Genomic DNA, 25,236 nt, shown 5'->3' on the forward strand with positions numbered 1-25,236 from the left:
CTTACCACTGCATCTAACGCTTGGTAATAAAAAAGACGTATTTTTAAAATGTCAAAACATTTCTTCAAAGACATGGCCGTTCGGTACTGAGTGCTGTGCATGAAGTAAAATGCATGATAGCACTTACTACTTTGCCAAACACACATGCACTTTATCATCATTATACACACAGGCGGTTTCATGGGTGACAAGACGTTCCCCTGGTTTCGATTATGTAGGTAGAGAGCACCGTCTAACACATCGGCCCAAATCTCCCATACGTGTTAAAGTGGGATGAGATCTGACGACCGCAAAGGTCATAGCTCATGTTTCGCATCATTTTCATACTCATCAAATCATTCAGTGACCTCCTGTGTGCTACGGATGGGGGGGCATTGTTGGAAGAGACCACTCCCATGAGGATAGAAATGCTTTTATCATAGGATAAAGGCAATCACTCTGAGCAACTTTGTATTGATTTGCAGTGACCCTTCCCTCCGAGGGGACAAGTAAACTCGAACAATGCCAGCAAAGTGCATGCAACAGCAGTGCCGCCAGATCCCCCTCACTGTAGGAATCCAGCATTCAGGCCTGTATCATTCCCCACACATGTCCACATGCACTCACCCACTTGTCAAGAACATGGTATAGAATGACTCAAGTGACTGTATCGCTTTTTTCCACATCTCTGTAGGCCTGGGCCTGTGGATATTCCACCACTAAACTCTCACATGTGCATTCATCTATGTAATGAGGGGTTTGCAACGAGCAACTCAACTATAATATCCCTCTCTATGCAGTTGTCGACAGCCTGTTCTTGCTGAGGGTCTAATCCTGCATTAACATTCTCGAGCACAGTTTCTAACTCCATTCGCTGTTTGTCTTTCCCATAGATTTAAATGTCGATGTCACCTCTGACTGAAGCTCCTGCCGTCTGCGCCCAAACAATGACCCCGTCTTCCAAAGGAACTTAGATCCTTTTTCTTGCCAACTTAATAGAAAATCAGAATCGACTGGGCCCACTCAGTTTTTTTCATCCACGCAAAGCAAAGCACAATAGAACGTTAATTGCTTTACTGTACCATGCTGTGCACCTGAGAACATCTGTATTTGTTGTGTTTCTGCGCTCATTTATTTAGGTTTTTCCTTGAGTAACTCACCTGTATACAGACAGATACAGACAACGACGCACAAGCTTGTTTTTTAGCCCAAAGCTTTAATCCAAAGGGGATTTGACATCTGTGGCTGCAGGAAAAAAAAAACGCAGTTATATCATGTTGGACTTTGTTTATATCTCATTTCAAATACAAGGTGGCTTTTTCCTTTTAGCTGCAGAGGGAGAAAATCAATAGGTAGAATAATGATGCTGTAGTCTGTACTGCTTCCACGCCTTTACATTCACTGTCATCAATTTACGACACAGCCTTTAGACCTCAACCCTGGTTTTTATTCATCTTCTTCTCTTATTTATTTGTAACAACTACTGGCGTGGGGGCGAGAGACCATGTGTATGCAGTATGTGGGCTGTGTGTGTGTGTGTTATGTGTGTGTTTGAACAGGAGAAGGTAGGGAGAAGCAAGAACATGAAGGAGGCGCTATTAGAAAATTAGAGAGGAGGGGGAAGAAAGAGACAGGTGGTGCGAGAAAGAGGTAGCAAGAGATCACAGAACATTGGAAGGCGTCTCTTTTGAGGTGAGATTTTCTGACAGGCCTGTTCAGTGCACTAAACAACTACAAGCATGATATATATAAAAAAAAAAAAAAAAATACAAGATGGCTCGAGTTGTAGAGGTTGGCTAGTGGTTCTCTTGCTCGCCAGCCTGCATAATGATGGGAAAAGAGGAAATGTTCTTACTCCGAGCCGGAGATAAAAGGATTTGTAAGGGTATGTAAGTACAGAAGAGGAGTCGAGAGAGCGATCAATAATTAATTTACTTTCAACAGTCAAGGGCAATTAACACGCTTTTTTGCCCATTACCCGACTAAAAGGGCCGACGCTGTGGCTCTAGCCCCTAATCTCGCTGACCATTGTCACAATCGAGGATTACACAGCTAACAAATCGATGTACACATATACACACACACACACACACACACACACACAGACACGGAGAGAAAAAAAAAAACGCCCGCTCGCTCGCCTAAACACTGGAGACTTGGATTAGAGGCATTTTTGTATAGTTACAAATGTCGAACATGCAGGATTTTGTTGCATTAACCTCCGTCCCGAAGAACAGGACGGCTGAGCGGGTTGCTGTTTGTTGTACAAACAGTTGCTGCGCCGCTGTTATCCATCACAAAAATGCAATTGCTTCAAAAGTAATGGCATATCAATATCTGATGTGGCCTAAATATTTAGAGCAGAACACAGTGAGTCGCTGTAGTGTGACCAGAGGTATTCTCGTTCAAACACATTTTTTATCAGGGAAAGGGTTTTTTTTTTTATAAAGGTTTCAATGAGACTTTTTGCAAATATTACACAGGTAGCAAGGCAGGATGGTGTCAGAGAGACCTTTATGTACAGAAAAAGGTCACAGGTTTTATATCCTGAATTGTCAGCATGTTTAAAAAACATAAATCTGCTCTGACTCATGAAGTCAACTGTTTGATTATAAATGGTAAATGGTCTGCACTTGTATCGTGCTTTTATCCAAAGCGCTTTACGGTGTGTTTCTCATTCACCCATTCACACACTAATGGTGACAGAGCTGCCATGCAAGGTGCTGCCTGCCATTGGGAGCAACTTCAACTGTGGAGGGGCGGAGGATCGAACCGCCAACCTTGTGATTGGTGGACAACCCGCTCCACTACCTGAGCCACAGCCACCCACTGTAATAACTGCAAATATGTTGTCCCCAACATCCTCTCCATTTAAACATGCATAAAGTTTACATACTTGCCATGTGTGTCTTGAATTCTAATTCTCGATACGTCACTTGTGTCTTATCGTCTAAAATACTCATCCACTGTGATCATTATAACCTCTTGCAGCCAGTGAATGATTTTCCAGATAGAGATCTCCACTCACACTGCTGCGTTCATCAGCATTTCTTATATGGAATATGTTGCCAGGGAAACACCATTTACGCATGATGAGCTGACCTCAGAGTCAACATCAAACTCTGCATAAGAAGCAGCAGCTTATCCTGCCCCAGTATAACCTGATGTAAATGTGTTGCAGACTCAAAAAAAAAAAAAAAAAGGAGATGAAGAAGAAGAAAAAAACTGGGTCAGAAAACCCAACTTGTCCAGGGAAGCAGGCTCAGAGATGGATGATACCCAAAGCTTTGGGGAATAAATTTAACATAGACTGGATTCTGGAGCTGTGACACCAGTGATTACTGCTGAACCGACAGGAGGGAAAGCTCATTTAACTAAGCAACCGCCAGGGGATCTTTTTTCTGCCCAAACTGAAATTGCGTACTAAAACCGATGAAAGGAAATGAGTGCTTTTTGTTTTTTTAAAAAGAAAGTTACTTGTTATGTTGCACACATAAACATTGCTGTTTCACCAGCTGGGTCCGAGCACAAAACTGCCAGAAGCAGGTAGGAGCTCATTGTTTTGCTCAAGGTCAAATCAGCGCGGACAGAAACATTGCTAATAATGTGGAAGAGACACTATTTGCTTTCCCTGTAAAATACAGATCAGAGGTTGTTTGTTTCCTAACTTTTCCCCCTGTTTTACATCGGTTCGCTCCTTCCCTCGGAGACTCTAATCAGATTTTGTTATTGTTTATTACTGGGATTTGTACTGAGAAAGGTTTCATATTACCAGTGGGTCTTTTTCAACAGGCATACAAAAATAAGCGCGATCACATTTCATTACGATTCATAATTCATACGATGTGCAGAAAATGCAAAGACAAGAGGAGAAGTGACAGAAAAAAGCTGTTTTGTGGTGAAAAGAAAATTCAAGTCGATGTTTAACATTGAAGCCGATTTGTGGGTTTTTTTGTAATGTTTAAAATAATTAAGTGTTTAGAGTCAAGCTTAAAGGAGCTCTCTATGCTTTGTTCAGTGGAAATCCATAAAGGTTGGCTGCTGGGCTGCTTTAGGACTGCTGACATTTTGAAGGTTGACTCATAGTATTTTTCACTTTGTGCTTTACTGGTGATTTTTTTTCATCTTCTGTCATGTAGGCTGCAGCACGATGTTTGTCTGCCTGCTGATTGTGATGCTGCATTCTTGGCCTTGTCACAAGCATTACGTTGACTGGCCAAACATTGGTTATATTTTCTTTTTTTTTAAGGACAAAAAAAATTATAATAACTGCGGTTAAAAATAAATACACACGTTGAAAAGGGATGGCTTTTTTTTTAAAGATCTTACAAGCAGCAATTCTGCAGTTACTTTGAATCCTTTGAATCTCAGAAGAAGTGGATTCAACAGACAGCGGTAGGCATAGAGCTTCAGTCCTGTGATTACCCACATGCAGAGATGTAAAATTAGGCTCTGCAGCATTATAATGCATGTATTCTAACACCCATTGTGTTACTCTCCCCATCCCAATTTTCTTGGTTTGAGCAGATTTCCATTACTTTAATACAATTACATCTCATTATTAGGTTTGCGGTCCAGAAATGGATAAAAGCTGATTGCAGCTGCTCTTTGTTTATGACAGCAGTGTAGGCGCAGAGGCTGCTGTCCGCATGCAGATTACATCACCACAGTCGAGGGCGTCCGCTGAGGGCAAGACTACTGTACTCTAGCACCACAAGTCAGTGAACTGCTTAATAAATTAGCTTAGTATGTTTGTCCGCTTCATTGAGCAATGTCATTTGGCAAGCGCAGATACACACGGTCCATCTTTGGGGGTGAAGTGTACAGACAGCTTATTGTTAACATATTAGTGTTTGCCATTTCACAGTCTGTTCACAGAAAAGGCTGAGAGATTTGTAACAGAACATGGTTAATTTTTCCCTACTTAGCACATTAGATGTACTTGCAAAAAACCAAAAAAAAATATCCAGGATCTTTGATCAGCTGCTGCTGTTGCACAAAAGAAAATCAAGCTACTGTGGTTGGCATGTTGTCCTTGGAAAAAGTAGCAGTGAAGTACAACACTGATCATTATTTGAACAAAATGGAATCCCGATGTGTGAGGCATAAATAATGCTGATTGCACTTCTGCAAGTTGAAACTTGTTTGGTTAGTAAAATGCCTTCTGCATACTTGAACATGGCTTAGTTTGAAGCGATTATGAGCATAAATATGAGCTGCAAATCACAGTGTTGGCTGCTTTTAGACGCTACAGCTTTTCGCTTTCCAATAAAATAAAACTAAAAAATACAATTTATTTGCAAAGCCTTCAGGTTTATCACAATGTGGTTTACAGAACAAAGCACAGCAGTTTAAACCAGGAGAGAAACACAGCTCACACTGAAGTCATATGAATGATCTTCTGATACAGGTGGAATGTAGGCATCCCTCTCAGAATGTCTGGAAAGTTATTCTATTGCTATTTTATACTGAAATCGTCAGTGCTGCTACTCAGCTAATTTGTAATAAATGTCAAAGTATTACAAATAATAACATCACTCTTGAGTCTTTTTTTTAGTATGAGGTTGCATCATGGAAGACACAATATAATAATAATAATAATAATAATAATAATAATAATAATAATAATAATAATAATAATAATAATAAGCCTGTGAGTCAGAAGCGAGTTAAAAGTGGATCAGGGTCCCAGCGCTACATAGATGTGATGCTTGATGGTAATTTTCTGACTAAGGCTTCATAGGCACTGACACCAGGGGACCAACCAACCCTCTCATAGACGATACAGTGGTGAGTACTGTAGCTATCACCGGTAATAAACCTCAGGGCTGAGTGGTAAACAGACTCCAAGAGCCTAAGTTCGGAGGCAGCATGTCCTTAAATTACATCCCTATAGTCCAGAACTGGTAGGAAAATTGATTCGACAATCCTACAAATCAAAGGTAAGCAGTTTTATTTCTTTATGTACAATAAATACATTTTGTAAAAGCAAAATAATTTGTCATAGTTTGTCAACAAGCTTCCTGATATGTTTAAATGCAAATTAATCATTAAGCAATATGCCAAGTTACTTGTCTTCTGGAAGCATTTCAATATTTAAGCAGTGGAGATATGCAGATTACAGTTTTTGGATCTTGAGAAAACTATGAATTTTGTTTTATTTGCATTTGCAAGTGTCAGCTTAAGATTAATGAGAGAATATTGTAATTCATAATGGGAGAGTAGTTTCTTGATAGCTGATTGAACAGAGTCAGCAGTACTGTACAGAATAGTATCCTCTGCTTAAGATGAATTTGGCAACTCCGCAGTGCAGAGACATGGTCATTGATATAAATGTTGAACAGGACGGGGCCCCAGAAAGATCCCAGGGCAGGAATCCATTCCAGGCTCCCTACATCCCGCATCCTCGCATACTGACATCTGTCATAAAAGTAATTCTGAAACTGGCTGCGAGCTCACTATCAAAACCTGCAATGACAAATCTTTCTGTAAGTGGAGAACTGCATCAAATGCTGCATCTATGAATACAGTGGTGCAACGTGTCCTGCTATCTAAACTGATGATTGTATGTTCGTGTAATGGCTCAGACTTTGAAAGACAGAACAGATTTTGAAACTGGGCGATAAGTATTGAGGTTGTTCTTGTCCAAAGACTGGGAATGATTTGTGATAGAATAGAAAGTTTGCACGTATGTGTTGTGTTTCTTAATAGGAGGGGCAGGTAGTCTTAAGAGAAAGGATCCAAAATATCCTGACCAAATGATTTCCTGATATCGATGGCCTGTAGTGATTCCAGAACTGGATCAATGGGGAAGGGCTGAATGGAGGACTGGGACGCTGGGCTGGCTGCATGCACACAATCATTAACTGTGGAAGGGATCCCGTTACATCTGTCCTCAAACAGCTGGGCAGTGGTAGCAAAGTGACTTGTGAGTATCTTGAAGAACTAAAGCACTAAAATCACAGTCCTTGATCAAATGAAACACTTCTGACTGTTCTTTTTTAACGTAAAAGTTGCAGTATGTTTAAATCAAGTTTTGTTTGGAATTTTCAGACCCATCAAACACCAAATGTCAAAATCTAAATTCAGAGAACACGGTGCAATGGACTGGCAAGTGACAAATCAGCCAAAAATCATACAAACATCCATCCATCCATTATCTATACACCACCTAATCCTCACTAAGGTGGCGGGGTGCTGGAGTCCATCCCAGCCGACTCAGGGTGAAGGCAGGGGACCCCCTGGACAGGTCACCAGTCTATCACAGGGCTACACTTAGAGACAGACAACCAAGCACATTCACACCTACAGACAATTTAGAATCACCAATTAACCTCAACGTGTTTTTGGACTGTGTGGGAGGAAGCAGGAGAACCCGGAGAGAACCCACACTGCACGGGGAGAACATGCAAACTCCACGCAGAAAGATCCCGGGTGTCCTAAATGGGACACAAACCGGCGACCTTCTTGCAGTGAGGCAACAGTGCTAACCACTGCGCCACCTTGCAGCCCCTCATATAAACACAACAAACAAAAATATTGCTGTAAATTAAGAAGTTTCACTGAAGCATATTTATGTAAACATATAAACAGACATTGCATTTATTGCCTCATCACATCCATGCACTACTTAAATGTACGTATAGACATTACATTTATTGCATCATTACATCCACGTACTGCTTCTATCAGGGTAAAAAAAAAAACTGAACTCTAGGAAGCACTTTGCTTATTCCACTGATCTGAAAGCGTAGGATCTGTGCTACACGCAGTCTCAGTTTCAGAGCCGGTGCTTGTGTGTGCTTTTGTGCACACGTGTATGTGTCTGCATGATATCAAGCCTCCCATACTGTACACCTCTTGGCAAACGAGTGAATTCTACCCTCTGGTTCAGACGGAAAGATGACAAGAATATTATTAAGTCTAGGGCTCTGTCAGCAGCACCATAGATAATAACCTACCTACTGAGGCTAGCTTAGAGTCCTCAGAAGCTGCTCCGCTGGTGAGGTGGCGTGAACGAATAGTCTGTCATGAAACACAGGGAGTATCAGCACCTCCTGCAGATGCAAGGGACTATCTGCAACCTTTTATGTTGCAGCCTCGTCCATAGTGGTGTCATGTCACTGGGTTTGTACCTTCTGCACATGTGCATACGAGGTGGGCCGGTGAGCCGGAGGTTGACAGTTGCCTGAGGCAACGGGGGGAGCATAGAATGTGGATTTTTTTTTTTTTTTTTTTCTCCTTAGGATTGGGGGGTGGGGGGGAGTATATAAATAAATAAGACACCCAGCTGCTATTTACAGATATCTTCTTTCCCTAGCGTGTGCAGCAAAGACACACTCAGTGGAATCCAAATTTCCTCCACCAAAACATTTTTGGAGGAGTCAGAGATTGGAGGCTAGAGTCAAGTGTGTAGCTTTACTGCCTCCTGGTGGAAGGATTATGTAAAGGAAAAGAAAAGAAAAGCCCCCTGTCCTGGTCACATGACAGGTACGCTGTTCCATCATTCATGTTTATACATAGCAACAAAGTTGAGATAGACTTTGACTGAACTGAATGACCTGCACCAATCTTTGAACTAAGAATGCTCCAGGCCTTGTTGTCCAATGTTTTGTGGAAAGCCTAACCAGCGAAGAAACTAATTGCTTTTGTAATCAAATATAAGTGCATTAATGTAGCTTTGCTTAGGGTATGCATATCAGCTCATTGTAGTGCACATATGTGACTAATAAGGCATGCAAATGGGGGAAAAGAGGGAAAACAAGGATCATATAAAGTAAACCCTTAGATTGCTTGTGAGCGTAAGCTTTGATCCGCATAGCAGCAAATGAGCTCATAAACAAACATCATATCAAAGTGTGCTTTGATTAGATGAGCAGCGAACCCAAACCTACTCACTGTAAGCCCCTTCCAACAACTACATTAGCCCAAATCACGAAAAGTGCAAAGTGACAAAATCATTCACTCAGTACTCTGCTAAACACCAATTTTGAGAAACTGGGGCCTGAATATTACAACTGTGTGAGATGCAGTACAGTTTTAGTAAAAAACAAGATTCAAGACATTTTACTTTAAATGATTTTTCCTGTTTTGACATTGATAGAGTGACACTTTTACGTGTGAATATGATGTGAATTTGATGTGAATGATATTTCCACCACTGGCTCAGAGACTTCAAAAACCTGCATGAAAACTTTTATTTTCCGTACCGCTGGTTATTTTGTGCAGGCTTTTGAGATCGAGCACATTCATGCTGCCTCAGTCGATTACAGGTGTCACATCAGATTAGCAGTTGCATGTGTCAGGACATCAGAGGCATCAAATCCACACACCTCAGGTGTCAGTTGTTTACACCAGAGGCCCTAATCAACTACAATTGGCACATGAAGGAAAGTATGTTTTAACTCATACTTCATACTGCTGCAAATAGACGATAATGATTAGGCAGTCTTCTTCAAAGCTTGGTAGGAAGAAGTCAAGAAAAGGAAGGCTTGCTGGGAACATATGAGACGTGATATTATCCAATTGTTTGTCAGAATGTAATAAGACGTCTGTTTTGATTCAATGACTGAGAAAAAAAAAGAAGCTTTTACATACAACGCAATCATGGAGTCATCGCATTATCACCACGAGACGTTCACATTATCAAGCAGATAATAACATTCAGATATTTTATCACAACCGTACCCGTGCTGAGGGATATTCAGATCCCTGAACACATAATTGCAACGTGTAAGTCACCCAATTCCATATAATAAATGGAAAAATTATCTCACAGACCGGCACCAAGAGGACATCTGAACACATCTGATGCCTGAAGGATTTGCTATTTCTGCCGTGAGTTAATTCATTTGAACTCACAGCTTAGCGGAGTGGTATGAAAACACGAGCAAAAATAAATCCACCGGGCAGGATTTACAGCTCATCAAATATACATGCAATTCTAAAGATGGTCTGACATACCAGTCGCAGTACACATAAAGACGGGGACATTACTGACATATATATACATATATATATATATATATAGGTACCTCTGGCTGACCATAGTGCCATCTGAACGCAGCCAATATGGGAAGCCGTGTTTGGATATCATTTCAGCTGAAGAGCACCAACACACTTCTTGACACAATCATGAGATGACAAGCAGAAAAATTCCATATCACCTGGCAAGTGGGTACACAATATTCTTTCAAAACTACCTGATACGACAATTCCTCTTGAATTGAGGAAGACTTTGAGCGTGAGAGCTTGTCAGAGATATTGGGCCGCCACCATTTCTGTTTTCATATGCACAACATGAGATATAAGTGCCTGAGTCACTGTGTCAGGGAGCTTCTCCGACTGAACTGGGCCGCACAGTCTCGTTTTATTATCTGTTTTCACCGACTGAAGATTCAGAAACAGTTACCATGTCCAGTTGTCATCTGCTGTTCCAACAGCAGTTTAAACGTCTAACAGCGACACAACAGAAAATGCCCCAACAACTACAACAAAGGCCGCTTGTTGTGTTCTTCATTGTGAGATAAACCCCTTTCCTCACAACCTCAAGAGACATTTCTGCAAATCGCACTTCTAATTTCCTCCCGGTTGTCTCTTGTGTGAAAATGTGGCTTGATAGATTGTGACAATTACAAGGAAGCTTATTTTAAATGGACGGGATGGGCTGTGCTTGCCGTTGCTTTCAAACAGGATGTCATAGATTACTTAAAGCCCCTTTAAGCCAAACTGTAATTTGTGTAGCCTAATAAAGGTGAGGGCCATAAATTACTGTAGCTGCAGTTACTACAGAAATCTCTTAATCTACCTTAATATAGTAACAAAGCCAATAAAAAGCTGAACACAAGCCCAGTGGAGAGAGATACAAGGGGTGACTTTATGATAGTCATTATTTACAGCAGCTTTCCTTTCCTTGCTGAGGAACAGGATGTGAACGCTTGTTTTTACGTTGCATTATTCAAACACTGAGATGCTAAAAGAGCGATGGGAAGCCAGAATTTGTAGTCAATAAATTCAACTTTTTAAAAAAAAACCAGCCTTTTCCATGATGAATGGTATAGCAGTGATGTTTCCATCATCCGAAGCGCAATATTTCTGCTTCGAGCGAATGCATTATTAAATGGCTTATGTATCCTGAAGCGGTTCTGCCTTTAAAGTTTTGATATGAATCATGAGCGATTATTTTTGATCAATGTGTCATTTCGACTTTTCATGTAATCAGATACAATATGCGAGAGTGTAAAGAAGAAGAAAAAAAACCTTCAAATAGCATTGAACTTCTTAATGATCAGTTCACGGCACCTCTTTTTTTGAGAGAACGTACTTCACTGTACAACTTTATTTACATTGCTTCTTTGTACATTTCAGAAACTCAGAAATACGGGGCAGGGTTTTACATTAAAGGCACAGTTCAGTCCCCCCCCAAACAATATTCTTTCTGCTTTTATCACATACAACAACAACATAAAAAAAAAACAATGTCTGGAATGGAAATAGTCATACTATGTAAACTTTAAGCAGTAGATCATGTAAACTCATACCAAAAGAAAAGAGTAAACTTTCAGATGTAACACAAAAATATGGCTTTTGCACAAAGGAAAAAAAAAAAAAAATACTATGATGTATATTTGGAAAATTCATCTAAGACATACTGTGGTAGATCTGTTCCTGTGAGATCTTTATGTGCAACTCAAAATTCTCAATGACACTCAACACCTCAGGTATGTAATGACTGGCAGTTATAGAATGCTTTCGCTCAAGTAAGAAAAAAACAAAAACTAAGGTATGACATAGGATTGGTCCATTTCACTGTGAATATTCATGTTCACGGTTATAGTGGGTTAGCTTCGACCTTCAGAGTCTTTAGACAATCACTGTCAAGCATCACAAGTGTCTAACAGTTTTCATATTGCCCAAGCAGCCTGAAAAGAAACTGGGCATTTTAAACTCAGATAAAGTGACTTTTAAAGATGTCCATCTTCCCAAAATAGTACGACAGCTACACAAAGACGTCAATGCACCATCCGGACATTTCTATGAAGACAAGCTGAACTAAAGGTACCGTCGCTGTGTGAGTTTTCAAAAGATGCGAGTACAATTCAAATGTATAGTTAAAAAGCTGACCTTCAGTAAACCTGTACACTGATCCTGCACATGGAGTGACACGTACAGTACGAATAGCTACACTTCATATCAAACTAAAACCTTTGTACTTGAATTGTTGCCTTTAATATTAAGTACTTTAACAAAAACGTATTGGTATACACTAAGGGCTAGATAAATTAAATTTCCCCAGCTGCATTTGAAAATTAAAACTGGCAGCCCACAACCACAAAAATAAAGTTTCCAAACAAGTGCTACATTTCTGACTGCGCATACTGTCACCATAAACAAAAGCTTTGGTCAAGTGTCAACCAACAGGCAAATATGAAGGAAGGTACTTTATCTCCATTTCAAATGTTTGTTTTGGTGGATAAACTCGTCAGTTACATTCGTGGACACATAACAGAAAATCTATGCTGACAGACAAAAAAAAATAAATCTTGGTTGATGAATCCTCAGGCAACAAATTTGTTCTTGGTTGTGGAGCCGCTCTTTGTGGCTGTGTCTGCATGCGACTGGTAACCAATGATCACTTTTGGCGGGACGCCTAACCTCTCTTTATACACACGCCTAAAAAAAAAAAAAACACATGTATTGAATGTTAGAAAATGCACACAGAAAAAAACATTAAACATTTGTATGTGGTGGCCATGAATGACAAATGAAGATCATCCAGACACTGGTCTTTACCACACTTTAGCTGTCACCTCCACTACTGTAGCAATCTTCTATTCTAAGTCTACATCATGATACAGATGATGCTGCATCTTAGATTTCTGGCGCAGAGGGATTTTTTTTTTTTTTTTCAAAGATCTGAAAGACTGAAACCTGATAGTGAGACTACCTGTGCAGCTGTTAGGCTAAATGGGCATCTACAACTGTACCGTGGAGTAAAAATTAAGTTAAAATACCAGAGGGCTGTACTACGAAGCTAGATGAGTAAGATAGTGAGGTATGTTGAGCTTCAAGTCAAGAGTCTTCAGTGTCATGAAGGTGGCTCTTTTTTAACCTGCTAGATCTCCATGGTAACTGATGCTGTGGAGCTAACCTGGTCGGGAGCAGGTTATGTTCAGAGTTTCGGCTTTAAATCGGGTGGAAAGAGCGTCTCCCTTCAACCAGATCGTTTCCTGACTATGAGCGATACAGATTCTCAGCTGAGGGAATGTGTTTTATCTGCTAACATGTTGAGTTGTATGTTACTAATATCACTGAATGAAGTCTGTAATTACAATATCAGAAAGCCCGAGTTGACACAGAAAGTTGATAACCACCTTCATGATACACATAATCTCTGGCTGGGGCTTTCGTTTTTGTCGAGCCGACTTACACAAAGAAAGCCTGGCTATGTCAAACTTGCTTCGTAGTACACCCTTCAGGTTAAAAAAAGAACTGGCTAAATGTATGAAGACATATATAAACACAGGACTTAATGTCTTGCTGATTTTCCAAATTTGTCATCAGCACTTGGGGCATCTTCAGCTCACCCTATGTGTGTGATGGCGTCTTTGTTTTCATAGTCTGTGGTCCAAATAGCTATTTTATCTCCTTTGGCTCGGACGTTGATGACCGATCCACAAACATCGTCGCTGTAGTCATCAAATGCTTCACCCACAAGACACAAGAGCTGCAGGAAAATCAGACATATTCAAATGCCCCGTTACTGCGACAGTCCCTCATCATGTGCAATTAGTATGTGATGGGCCCTCTTCCAAGGAGTCATTGACTTGTGGTTGTAGGAAAAGTTGTTGTTACAACTGGATGGGTTTGTTGTATTCAAGAGTCCTAGACAGTGGGACAGAAGAGCAACATGCACAAGACCAGGACCCTGAAACAAAGCATCTAAATAATTCCAGTTGTTACTTTATTTTGGTTACACCTCAAAATGTCTTCCCGTACAAAAATATTAAAATTAAAATGACAAATACTCAACAAGACTGAGCATACCGTCTCCAACCAGAACCGGTCAAGATCTGATTTACGTTGCTGCTTGGAGAGAGTTATCAGCCAGCGGCCACCTCGTCGGTTCTTTTCGTCCTCCCACATGGGCTCAATCCCATCCTGTAGTCAAATACAAGCCAAGGACATAAATCTATGAAACTACACGTATTGGAGAGATGTACTGATTATTAGTAGAAGGCTGGGCTGCTTAAGTCATAAGAAGCTGGTGCAGAACAGCAGCAGAGTGGGCTTTTGATTTAGGCATTGTGATGTGCCTGCACTGAACCCGTTAATGAGGTTTAAACAAGCCATGTTGGGATTTAACCTCAGAACACCCACTGGCCCAAATGCAGACCAAGTAAAAACCCTGCCGCTGTGTTTTAAAAGGCATTGGCCTGTTCTCAGGCACCAATTGAAAGCACAAAGCCTCACAATTCGAACGGTGTAAACCATTTTAAGACACCATTACCACGGTAACAATAGCAGCACCAGCAGCAATAGTCCTGTATTCTATTGATGTATAGTGTTGTGTAAAAGGAGCACATACCAGTTGAGTCACTATGTGCTGCACACCATTTTCAGTGTAAAAATCGAACAGACTAAATGCTTTAAAGCTTTTAGTTCTTCTCAGTGAAGAGAAAAAAAAGGTGGCTGTTAAGTAGTTAACTTCAGTTTTTGGTGAGAACAGAACAGGTGAGCTTCTTCCCCTCACTTCTCTAAGAACAAGACACAACACCCTGGATGTGGCCTGTATAGGAATTTAAAAGCTCAACAACAAGTGACTGCACAAAGCCTGTGTCATTCATTAGAAAACTGGGGCTATGCTTCATTGAAAATGAGTAAAACCTTTGAAGCAACCCCCATTTCCCAACAATAATTTCTCCGCCATACTGTAAAAGATGCCTGCTTTGCATCTTTTGTTTCTATCCGTTTGACAGATCAGGTGCAGTTTTCGTCTTGATTGATAATCATAACAAACTCTTTCTTCGTGAGCTCTTTGTGGCCAACAGAGAAGATAAATTGAAGTGTAGTGAAGTGTAGCCTGGCTTGCTGCGAGTACCTGTAATAAAACGTGCTTGAATTCCCTCCATCCGATGTATCACAAATGAAAGAGGATCATAAGTCAGCAAATCTTGAGTGAAATTTCTCATCAGGCCATGTAACTTTATGTTTAACGCTCTTGCTTCCTTTGTACGAAGAAGGACCAAAAGGCAACTGTATGCTATTTTGGTTTCTGAACAAGTAAATCTAACCTATAGCCACCAACACAAACTGAAGTTTTATCTGTACTCAGTCCCCCTGAAAGAAAATGACTATTAAAAATGGAAGCCAACACAAGACACAGATTTAAGTGAGTTTACTGTAAACGCGGGAAAGACGGTGATAAAAGCACTCTTACCTTAAAGAGTGAATAGTCACAGCCAGACATCAAGTTACTTGATAGCTGAATGTGATTATATAATCTGGAAAGAACAAATAATATTTTAGTGTTTAGTATAAAGTGTAAACTCCTGTGTCAGCAACTGCAGACAGCCTTGTGTTGGTGACAACAGAAAAAAAAATATTGATCAATTGTTTGCCGTTTCACAAAGAATCGATCGGAACAGATTAAGTTGACAACAACAGAGAGGGGAACGGAGGCTGTTGGGGAAAATTAAAAGAACTTTATTATCACTTGTCTTCAATATCAACTAATCTGTGATGTTTTATACTAAGAATGAAATTGAACTTTCCACTCCTAATAAGCTGAAATACACTTGCAACAAATGTGATTATGAATAGCTCTGCTGTTGTGTCATTTTACAGCCCTGACTGCAGTAAACCACAGAGCGATAATATACTTACGCCCAGAAGTCTTCCACAGTGTCAAACTTGGAAATGAGACGAAGGTTGGCTTGCCATGTTTTGCTTTTGTCATTCTTGAAAAACCAAAGTGCCCACCTGAAAAATCAAAGAATAAATAACTTAATATAAAGTGTAGCTACGTGTGCTGCCTTTCTTTGTCATGTAGCTCAATAACACACACACACAAACACATCTTGTACATGATAGTAGGAGGAGAAATGTTGGCTAAAAATGTAGTACCTTTGAAGTATCTTCCCTGATTATAACAGCATCGACTTTCCGGGAACATCACTCTTCTAAAACTCTCTTTTTGACATCTTGTAAGTTTATCGTCACAACGGTGATTTATGAATCCTGTAAGAACTGAGCTTACCTCTGGCCAGCTGGCGTGCAACTGTAATCTCAACTGTATTCATGAATTTATTTTTAAAGTTTTCTGCAAAATGCAATTCTAACTTCTTGAGTCTATTAGGGGGAAAAGAACACAGGAAAGGAAAAGAAACATACCTGTTTTGTAATGGGTGTTTGATGTACGCTTCAGGACTCACAACCTTCTGAATGGTTGTTTCGCATTTTTCCTTTTCAGGATTTGGAGGAACTGAAGTTGACACCTAGAAAAACAAAAAAAAAGGTACAATGATGCTTCACATAAAAAACTGAAATTGTCATGTTTCTCATGCAGCGTTTACGATGACAGCTACAAGCTGTTTTACAATGCTTGTAATTAATTTGTCCTTTGAAGTTTTTCATTTTTCATGCCGTAGCAGTGATACTACGTGAGTGCATTGTACTGTAGATTGAAACGTTGCATTTCTATTTAGGGAGTATGAGGAATTCAGTAGTTAGCAGTTTTGCAGAGGATATTTTTGTATTTTCCCTGTTATGGATTTCCTCTTTGTACTTTGTGAATTTCTGCACAGACACGGTGCATTTTTTGGCATTTCAGACCAAATTAATCTCCTTCTTTAAAAATTTAAATTCATTAGTTTTGATACACGTCCATGTGAATATTAAAGACATTTAAATTCTGCCTTGTCTGTGACTCTACATGCACTTCAGGGCTTTGGCAGCTGGAAGAAAATAAATTGCTTTTACATACACTGAGATGCCACAACATTAAAACCAGCTGTCTAATATCATGGGGACCGACAGTCGTCCTCAAATGTATTCATACCCTCCCAGTAAGGAAGGAAAAAAACAACTTTCACTGAAAGAAGTTGAAACTCACAAAAGTAATAATACATTTAAAAAAATATGCTTTTGAATAGTGGTTCAACAGAAATATATATTAAAATTAAAAAAATAAAAATAAAAAATAAGCAAACAAGCATGATGAGACCCATAAACTATTTTGCTGAACAACCCTTTGAGCAAATCACTGCAACCAAGTGTTTTCTGTAACTCTCAGTCAGACTTTTGCACCTGTTGACAGGTGTTTCATGCTCATCTGCAAAGTGCTCTAATTTGTCCAGTACAGTTTGTTGTTGTTTTTTTTTTTTATTATTCTTTTCAACTACAATTCAAAAGCAATGTCTTATTTCAATAAATTCTAATTTAGCAAATTTTTATTTATCATTATTTTTTTCAGTTGCTAGTTATCTGAGTGACTATTGTGAATTTTGCCTTTTCTTTAATGGAAGGGTATGAATACATCTGAGGACGACTGTATACGGGACCTTTAGACATGTCCTGTGGTGTCTGATGTTGGCAGTGGGTCCTCTGGGTGGGGGGGCCTCCTCGGACCTGGCTTGCTCTGGCACAGTGTGCAGGATCGGATTTGGATCTGAGAAATTTGGCAGCCAGTTCAATGTCTCCTTGTTGTGTTCCTTGAAGACGCCTTGTGCAGGAGGCAGATCAGACCAACGTTTAGGTGGGTGTCACATCCACATGCATATCAAGGGTTCCCTGCAGACTGTTGCACTGTAACATGATGATCCACGTTGCTCACTTCACATGTCAGTGGTTTTAATGTTGTGGCACTGACCTCCCATCCTCAGGGACACCTCCCTCCCCCCTACCGACCATCCATCCAGACCTCCATGTGGAATAACAGAGTGACTTTAAACTGAAGGAAACAGCGGCTCACATCCTCTCAAAGGCAGCGTTTATAGCAGCTGTTTTAGATTGAGTAATAACAGGCATTTACTGTCACCTGTCCACCCCTGCGCGCTACATCCTAATTTGGCTAAAATCAACGCTCAGCATGAAGTTTGGACGTTCGCCGGAACACACCGGACGGTTGACAGCGTCGTTACCGGAGAGTCCGTCCCCTCATTCATCCCGGAGTTTAACTCGACCTGGGTCCACGCCTCCTTACGGTTTCTACAGTTACCGTTTCTCAAAAAAAAAAAAAACGCCTTACAAGCTGTAACATCAGGAGTAACCGGGATCAAAGCGACTGACTTTAATCTACGATGCTAAGTTGGTGTTTGGCTAGCGGGCTGCGTTACCTGTCAAAGAGGTAAAAACAGCGCAAAGTTTACTGAATCCCCGCGGCTCTCTGTTAGCGCCTCGAAACTGCCTCTAACTCGTCTGTTGTCGTTAACGTGCTAAACACCGGACAGACGTGTCGCCAGGACGCTAAACGCCTGGTTTAGCTACCAGTGTCTCGCAGGGAACTCACCACCAGAGCGGTCGCCATCTTCTGGAAATCACATTCAGTTTTTTGGCGTCTGTTAAAATAGCTGATTGGGTCATCTGGTGCTCAACAAGGCGCATGCGCAAGAGGATGGCAAAAAAAAAAAGAAGTACATATTGATCCAGGCTGTGGGACACAATGTCACTCTCCCTCAATTACTGATGACAGGCATGGAAGCACAAAATAAACACTAAACCTACATGAAGAAACTGTGGAGCGATAACAATGAAGTGGATAGACTGTGTGAGAAAATTGTAGGGATATATGTAAAGTAGTTGCATGATGCTTTTGATCATCCTAAACTTTCTGTTGTGGTTAAGTATTTCTAAACAAAGTATAGCATTTCCATCCATTATCTACACACCGCTTAATCCTCACTAGGGTTGCTGGGGACGTAGGGCGAAGGCAGAGGACACCCTGGACAGGTCACCAGTCTATCACAGGGCTACACTTAGAGACAGACAACCAAGCACACTCACATTCACAACTATGGACAATTTAGAATCACCAATTAACCTCAACATGTTTTTGGACTGTGTGGGAGGAAGAACCCGGAGAGAACCCACGCTGCACGGGGAGAACATACAAACTCCACGCAGAAAGATCCTGAGTGTCCTCACCAGGACAAGAACCGGCGACCTTCTTGCTGTGAGGCAACAGTGCCATCAACTGTGCCACCTTGCAGCCCAAGTACAGCATTTGATAATCCAAATTATACCAAAGAAGTGAATTTCTCAGGCTGAGGATTTTTGATCTAAAAAAAAATGTTTTTCTTACAGTTCTACTGAATCATTTATGTTGCCGATTGTGATATCATTGTGTTCCTGTCCACAGAAATATCAGTGTAGTCTGGGTGTCCATCAGAAGATCCAGGGTTGGGTTTTAACAAACTATCTCAAAGGTTTTTACAGGAGACATGATGCTAAAATGAAATTCCAAATCATGAACACAAACAAGAAGTTTATTTTTGTGCAAAATGTGACCCAGTCTTTTTTTTTTTTAATGCTGCAGTAAGCGGGCAGCATTCCTAAGTTTCAATTATTTTTAATGGTGAGTGTTTGTTGTATGCATGTTTGTGTATGGAAGGGTACTGTCAAGTAATGATTTAATGCCGTTTTCATGTCTCGACCTTGTTAAACACTAAAAACAGCTGGGAGAGACTCATCGTTGGCTGGCCTGAGTACGAGCAGCAGCCAAATGCCTGACAGGCAAGTGTAGCATCAAATCAGTCACATGCAACACACAGAACAGAAGAGATTTGATTTTTCAACAGTTTTTATTGACGCTGTTTAGTCAGTTTCTAATATACATCCTGCTGGTAATAGAAAATGTCTAACACTGAAAGATGCGTTATCAAAACAAGTGCAGGCGACCAAGTGCTGCATCTATGGAAGGAGATTGTTTAAAAGGCCGGATGTGAAGGATGTCAGTTTAGGCACTTCAGAAAGTCAGCACTGCACGGATACTGCAATGAGGAAAAAAGAAAGAAAATATGTTTGGTTAGCAAAATAAAGCTCTGCATATAAAAGAAAGATAAAAGGCTGTACAAGAACCAAACATAAATGTTAAAACCATAGAGATATTTTATGACAATAGGCGTCTTTCCACTGCAAGAACTTGGGGCAGGCATTTAGAGAAACAGCAGCCTACTTACTGGACGGAAATCCAGTTTTATGAGCACATACGATATAGAATAGAACAACGGAGGGTTTGCTATATGGTGAATTTCACACTGTTGATGGCGATGTTAAAGGAGAACACTTTTATTGGATGAGGACAAAAAAAAATAAAAATGGTGTCACACTCTCCAAGCCATCAGAACAGAGTTTTTTCGTTGCTGTTCAGAGGCACCTACCCCAGAGTAATTACTTTTTCTCCCCCAAACAACAGCTCAGAAAGAGGTGCTACAGGGGGCCGTTCCCGTGATTTGTACATGCAAGACGGTTTGGGCCACCCTAAAACAACCTGCAAGCTCCTGCAGCAGAAGACAACTTAGTAATTCAAAAATGCACTGACTGCATAAATGAACCAGTTTACAGACCTCTCTCCAGCATGCATTAGATCAAATCCTTCATTGATCTTCTCAAATGGCAGCGTGTGGGTCACAAACTCGTCCACCTTCAGCTTCTTATTCATGTAGTCTTCTACCAGTTTAGGAACGCTCTCCACGCTCTTCCACCCTGGAGGTGAATATCAAACCCATTTTAACAACTGGAATTTTCACTCAGGCAAACAAAACTGTCTGAATTGCATGTTTCATCAAAAAGCCCCAGGCAAGGCACTTATTTCTTAAATAAAACAGAAAAAAAAGCTGACCTAGCACTACTTGGTACAATAACTAAAAGTAACAGAAATTATATAAAACTACAATATTTTTTGCTGAATCTTAAAGTTTAAGAGAAGCAAATGTCTTCCAGAGTTATTGCATGACCACACAAAGGCTAATAAAATACCACCATAAATGGCGTTGTCATTGCAAAGCAATTTGTCATCTTTGAGTCCGGTTAATAAAAGGAAAAAGTTTTGCTCAAATTAAAATATGCAAAAGAAAGTGGGAACTACAGTCAGACCACATTAATCCTTTTGTAACAATAAATTCTCTGACAGTCACTCACCGCCGAAGGCTGTGCCTCTCCACACTCGGCCTGTCACCAGCTGGAACGGTCTGGTGGAGATTTCCTGTCCAGCTCCGGCTACACCGATGATGACACTTTCACCCCAACCTTTGTGGCACGCCTCCAGTGCAGCTCTCTGAAATAATAAGCAGGTCGGGTTGCTGCTTTCATGCATTCCCACATTTTAAATGCTGTTCTTGTCGTGCTGCTCATTTCTGTGTCTATACAATGTGCTGCATGTTTGGCATAATAAAATGTGAACACAGAGCGAGTCTCACCATGATCTGCACATTTCCAATGCACTCAAACGAATAGTCCACACCCCCATCTGTCATCTCCACCAGAACCTCCTGGATGGGCTTGCTGTGGTCCTTCGGGTTCACAAATTCAGTGGCTCCAAACTCCTTGGCTTTCTCAAACTTCCCAGGGTTGATGTCTACGCCAATAATCCTAGTTGCCCCGGCAACCTTGCAGCCCATGATGACGGCCAGACCGACAGCTCCGAGGCCAAACACGGCGCATGTGGAACCGGGCTCGACCTGAGTGAGCACAAGGGAGAATGACAATGTGGGAACAAAAGTGTTGCTAAATAATCTTGTAAATCTATGTATGAAATCTAAAATGGAAACAATTAGAGTTTTTTGCATTTGATATTGTGATTTCTCTCTTTTTAATGTATACAAGTACTGTGGTTTAAAAATGACAATAATTAGAAACATCAGGTCTAATGTCATGCTTTCTAGAAAGACACCAAAACATGTTTTAACTGTTTTTTCGTGAACAGTTTCAGGGGTTAAAAAACACAACTGCAACATGGACAAAGAGCCCCCCAGCAACAATTCATATTCACATCAGCTCTACATGATTTGATAAGGTGGACCTACTAGAGACTGTATCCTGTAAAGAATAACACAATTTGGATCTCCTTCTACTGTTCTCTTTAGTGCAACGATGTGTGACAAGTGTGTTTTGTGCAATGACCTTTAGATAACAAAATCACACATTTACAATGGTGGTTAACTCACTTAAAAAAAAAAAAAAAGAATTGTTAACAAATATCTATTGTAAGGCAGTGTTATCACATGGCCAACAACCTGTGTACCCACCTTGGCAGTGTTAATAGCAGCACCGTAACCTGTAGAGATGCCACATCCAAGAAGGCACACCTTATCCAGTGGAGCCTTCTCATTAACCTTGGCCAGAGAGATGTCGGCCACTACGGTGTACTCTGAGAAGGTGCTGGTCCCCATGAAGTGAAACACTTGCTTTCCCTTGCAAGTGAAGCGGGAGGTCTTGTCAGGGAGCAGGCCCTGACCTTGGGTCACTCTGCAAAGTGCAAGCACAAGGAAAACATCAGGTGTCATGAATGTGTGATGAGACAAAGTGTTCCCCAACTCAAGGTTGCATAAATTAATGTGGACACTTTACCTGATTTTCTGACAAAGGTTGGTCTTAGGATTTTTGCAGAATTTGCATTCACCACATTGCGGCACGTACAGCGGGACGACGGTATCACCTCAGTGAAAAATAACAATCGATAATTAGAATAATAATTTCAAACATGGAAAGAATTCTAATTGATATGCATGCTGACCAAATGTGACTGTTTTGGTTTACTGCAGCTTACCTGGCTTGAATTTAGTGACACCCTCACCAACGCTCTCCACTGTTCCAGCACCTTCATGTCCCAAAATGACAGGGAAGAGTCCCTCAGGGTCACTGCCACTCAGAGTGTAGGCATCGGTGTGACACACCCCTGTAGCAACGATCTGACAAAGCACAGGGTTGTTTTCCCGTCAGACGTTGCCAGATGCTGCTAAGTGCAAAGCTGGAAAATTAACTGTACTTTTCCTAATATAATGTTTAACTCAAGTTACATCCCATTTATGAAGCAACATAATAACTGGGCCTGATAAGACAATAACACCCTCAATAAGGAAATTGCTCAGTGGTTGATTTATATGCATTAGGTGCAAACTGCCATGAAAAAACATAGAAATGCAAAGTCCAGTTCCATAAACAAACTCCAAAAGATTAATAGAGCTCATTCATTGCTTTCTGTTTTTTATATGTATGAAATCTTCACTAATGTTTATGAGTACTTTTTTTCACATGTGAATTTATCATTGTTGTGTTAACATTAGAATATCGTCATGTGTTCCCTGATGAACAGGGTCAAGTGGTTATATTCATTGTAAGGCAGTTAAATTCAAAACAAATCCTTTTTTTTTCTCCTGGCTTTTCATAGAATTAATAGATTATGCAAAAATGATTTATTTTAAAACATTTTTCTTGTGATATACTTTACAGTAATGTCTCCCAACCTAATTACATGCATGTTTTGACGGCTCTAAATAAAGGATTATGGCGGTATGATTTGTGGTTCTTAAAGGGAAAAACTGGAGAGCGATTTTTTAACTTCTTGTTCTGGAAACAACAGTTCAACTGGGTGCAATCTAAAAATAAATCCTCCTCACTGAGCTGCTCAGTGTTTCAGCAGGTGCATTCAAGTCAGGCTTTTTTTTTTCTTTTTTGGAAATGAGCCAGTGTGGTTGGGTTCACCTTGATGCGGACTTCATGGGCCTTCGGCGGGGCCACCTCCACCTCCTCAATGGACAGAGGCTTCCCAGGCTCCCAGGCAACAGCTGCCTTGCACTTGATCACCTGAAAGCAAAGCACAGACAGTCTCTTTGTCAAACAAACAGTGCTGCAACAAGCACGTGAGCAGCTGCAGCTTTGCAGTGTTTGTGGCAGGTCGAGCTTGCTGCACAGTGGAGTTAGCCTTTGAACTCTATCCAAGCTCATGCTTATGTAACGGTTTGGAGAAACCGCTAACATTCTGCGTGATTCTGTCAATCATACATACAACAACATACAATCATACATTTGGTGCAAAATGGGAGTTTGAACATTTTTTTTAAACTTACGACAGAATTTAAAACATGCCATTGCTGTATTTGTTCAGAAAGCATTGCAGCAGCTTACATTGACTGATCAAAGATTCCTGATTAGCAGTGGAGCAGCAGAATTCAGCGCACAGTATTAATACGTGCACGTTAGCTGACGGACCCCTGATTCAGTTGTCATCCTGCAAGTGCATGTTCTGGCCCACCTACGACGAAACATAACTAAAGAATGCACGTAAAAGACTTTTCTGCACATTTCGTGGGAACTGGACTTACTTTACCAGCTGTCTCCATGTTGTCTTCCTTCAGCGCCGGGAGGCGGACCAGCGAGCGGCCGTAAAGAAGTTCGCGTGTGGACCAATCAGAGGCGAGAACACTCAGCGGAAGTGAGACGCAGCCGCAGAAGAGACATAAAACCATAGATAGACATAATGAAGGCCTTTATTATACATGTCTATGCATAGCCTCCCATTATAGAAGGGGGGGAAAACAGCTGTCACTGAAATAAGTTGAAATTGATAAAAGTAATAACAAATAATTTTTTTAAATGAAAATCGTGACATTGCTTTTGAATTGTGGTTCAACAGAAATATTAAAAATAAATAAATAAAAACAAGCAAACAAGTATGATGGGACGGGCAAACTAATATTTTGTTGAAAAACCCTTTGAGCCAATCACTGCAATCAAGTGTTTTCTGTAACTCTCCATCAGACTTCTGTACCTGGTGACAGGTGTTTTGATTTTGACCCACTGCTCATCAGCAAAGTGCTCTAATTTGTCCAGGACTGTGTTTTGTTGTTTCCCCTTGTTTTTTTTTTAAATTATTATTATTGTTCTTTTCAACCACAATTCAAAAGCAATGTCTTATTTCACTCAATTCTAATTTAGCAAATTCTTATTATTACTTTTTTCAGTATTTAGTTATTTGAGTGACTATTGTGAATTTTGCCTTTTCTTTAATGGGAGGGTTTGAATACATCTGAGGACAGCTGTGTGTAGATAACACGGTTGTTGATATTTTAATCATTGTTTAATGTTTATTCTACAAAAAAGTTCACTTACCCAGTTAAAAAGTCTAAATTTAGTTTATGTTTCAACCACTGAACACAAGCTGTCTCCAAGTTGAGCACTTCGGCTCAATGTTGGTTGTTTTAAATGTATATAAATGATGCTGACTTAAGATTGTGAAGAAAAAAGTGGGAAATGTTGACC

At 40.4% G+C, this 25,236-nt stretch overlaps 2 protein-coding genes across 2 annotated transcripts; both read right to left on the reverse strand.

Annotated features, from left to right (window-relative positions):
* Positions 1-11,283: 11,283 nt before the first annotated feature.
* LOC103355613 (eukaryotic translation initiation factor 4E-1A-like) lies at positions 11,284-18,544 on the reverse strand. The gene is made up of 7 exons (XM_008279470.1): positions 18,488-18,544; positions 16,372-16,475; positions 15,865-15,960; positions 15,419-15,482; positions 14,026-14,139; positions 13,566-13,705; positions 11,284-12,651 (listed from the first exon to the last, which is right to left on the reverse strand). Exons 1-7 carry the CDS (start codon positions 18,503-18,505, stop codon positions 12,537-12,539), a joined length of 651 nt encoding a protein of 216 aa, XP_008277692.1. The 5' UTR covers positions 18,506-18,544; the 3' UTR covers positions 11,284-12,536.
* A 1,215-nt stretch (positions 18,545-19,759) lies between these two features.
* Positions 19,760-24,362, reverse strand: LOC103355614 (alcohol dehydrogenase class-3). The gene is made up of 9 exons (XM_008279471.1): positions 24,300-24,362; positions 23,680-23,781; positions 22,745-22,886; positions 22,546-22,633; positions 22,224-22,443; positions 21,396-21,656; positions 21,118-21,253; positions 20,544-20,682; positions 19,760-19,967 (listed from the first exon to the last, which is right to left on the reverse strand). The coding sequence occupies exons 1-9, from the start codon at positions 24,315-24,317 to the stop codon at positions 19,943-19,945; spliced, it is 1,131 nt and encodes a 376-aa protein (XP_008277693.1). The 5' UTR covers positions 24,318-24,362; the 3' UTR covers positions 19,760-19,942.
* Positions 24,363-25,236: the final 874 nt, after the last annotated feature.

The sequence above is a fragment of the Stegastes partitus genome, unplaced genomic scaffold, assembly GCF_000690725.1.
Source record: "Stegastes partitus isolate 25-593 unplaced genomic scaffold, Stegastes_partitus-1.0.2 Scaffold160, whole genome shotgun sequence".
Taxonomy (NCBI): domain Eukaryota; kingdom Metazoa; phylum Chordata; class Actinopteri; family Pomacentridae; genus Stegastes; species Stegastes partitus.

Coding starts and splice junctions, on each gene's coding strand:
- LOC103355614 (XM_008279471.1), bottom strand. Junction 21,657..22,223: donor CTGCTATTAACACTGCCAAG/GTGGGTACACAG, acceptor GTGCTCACTCAG/GTCGAGCCCGGTTCCACATG. Junction 21,254..21,395: donor TTGGAAATGTGCAGATCATG/GTGAGACTCGCT, acceptor TTATTATTTCAG/AGAGCTGCACTGGAGGCGTG.
- LOC103355613 (XM_008279470.1), bottom strand. Junction 15,483..15,864: donor ACTGTGGAAGACTTCTGGGC/GTAAGTATATTA, acceptor TGTTCTTTCCAG/ATTATATAATCACATTCAGC. Junction 14,140..15,418: donor GTGACTATTCACTCTTTAAG/GTAAGAGTGCTT, acceptor ATTTGACTACAG/GATGGGATTGAGCCCATGTG.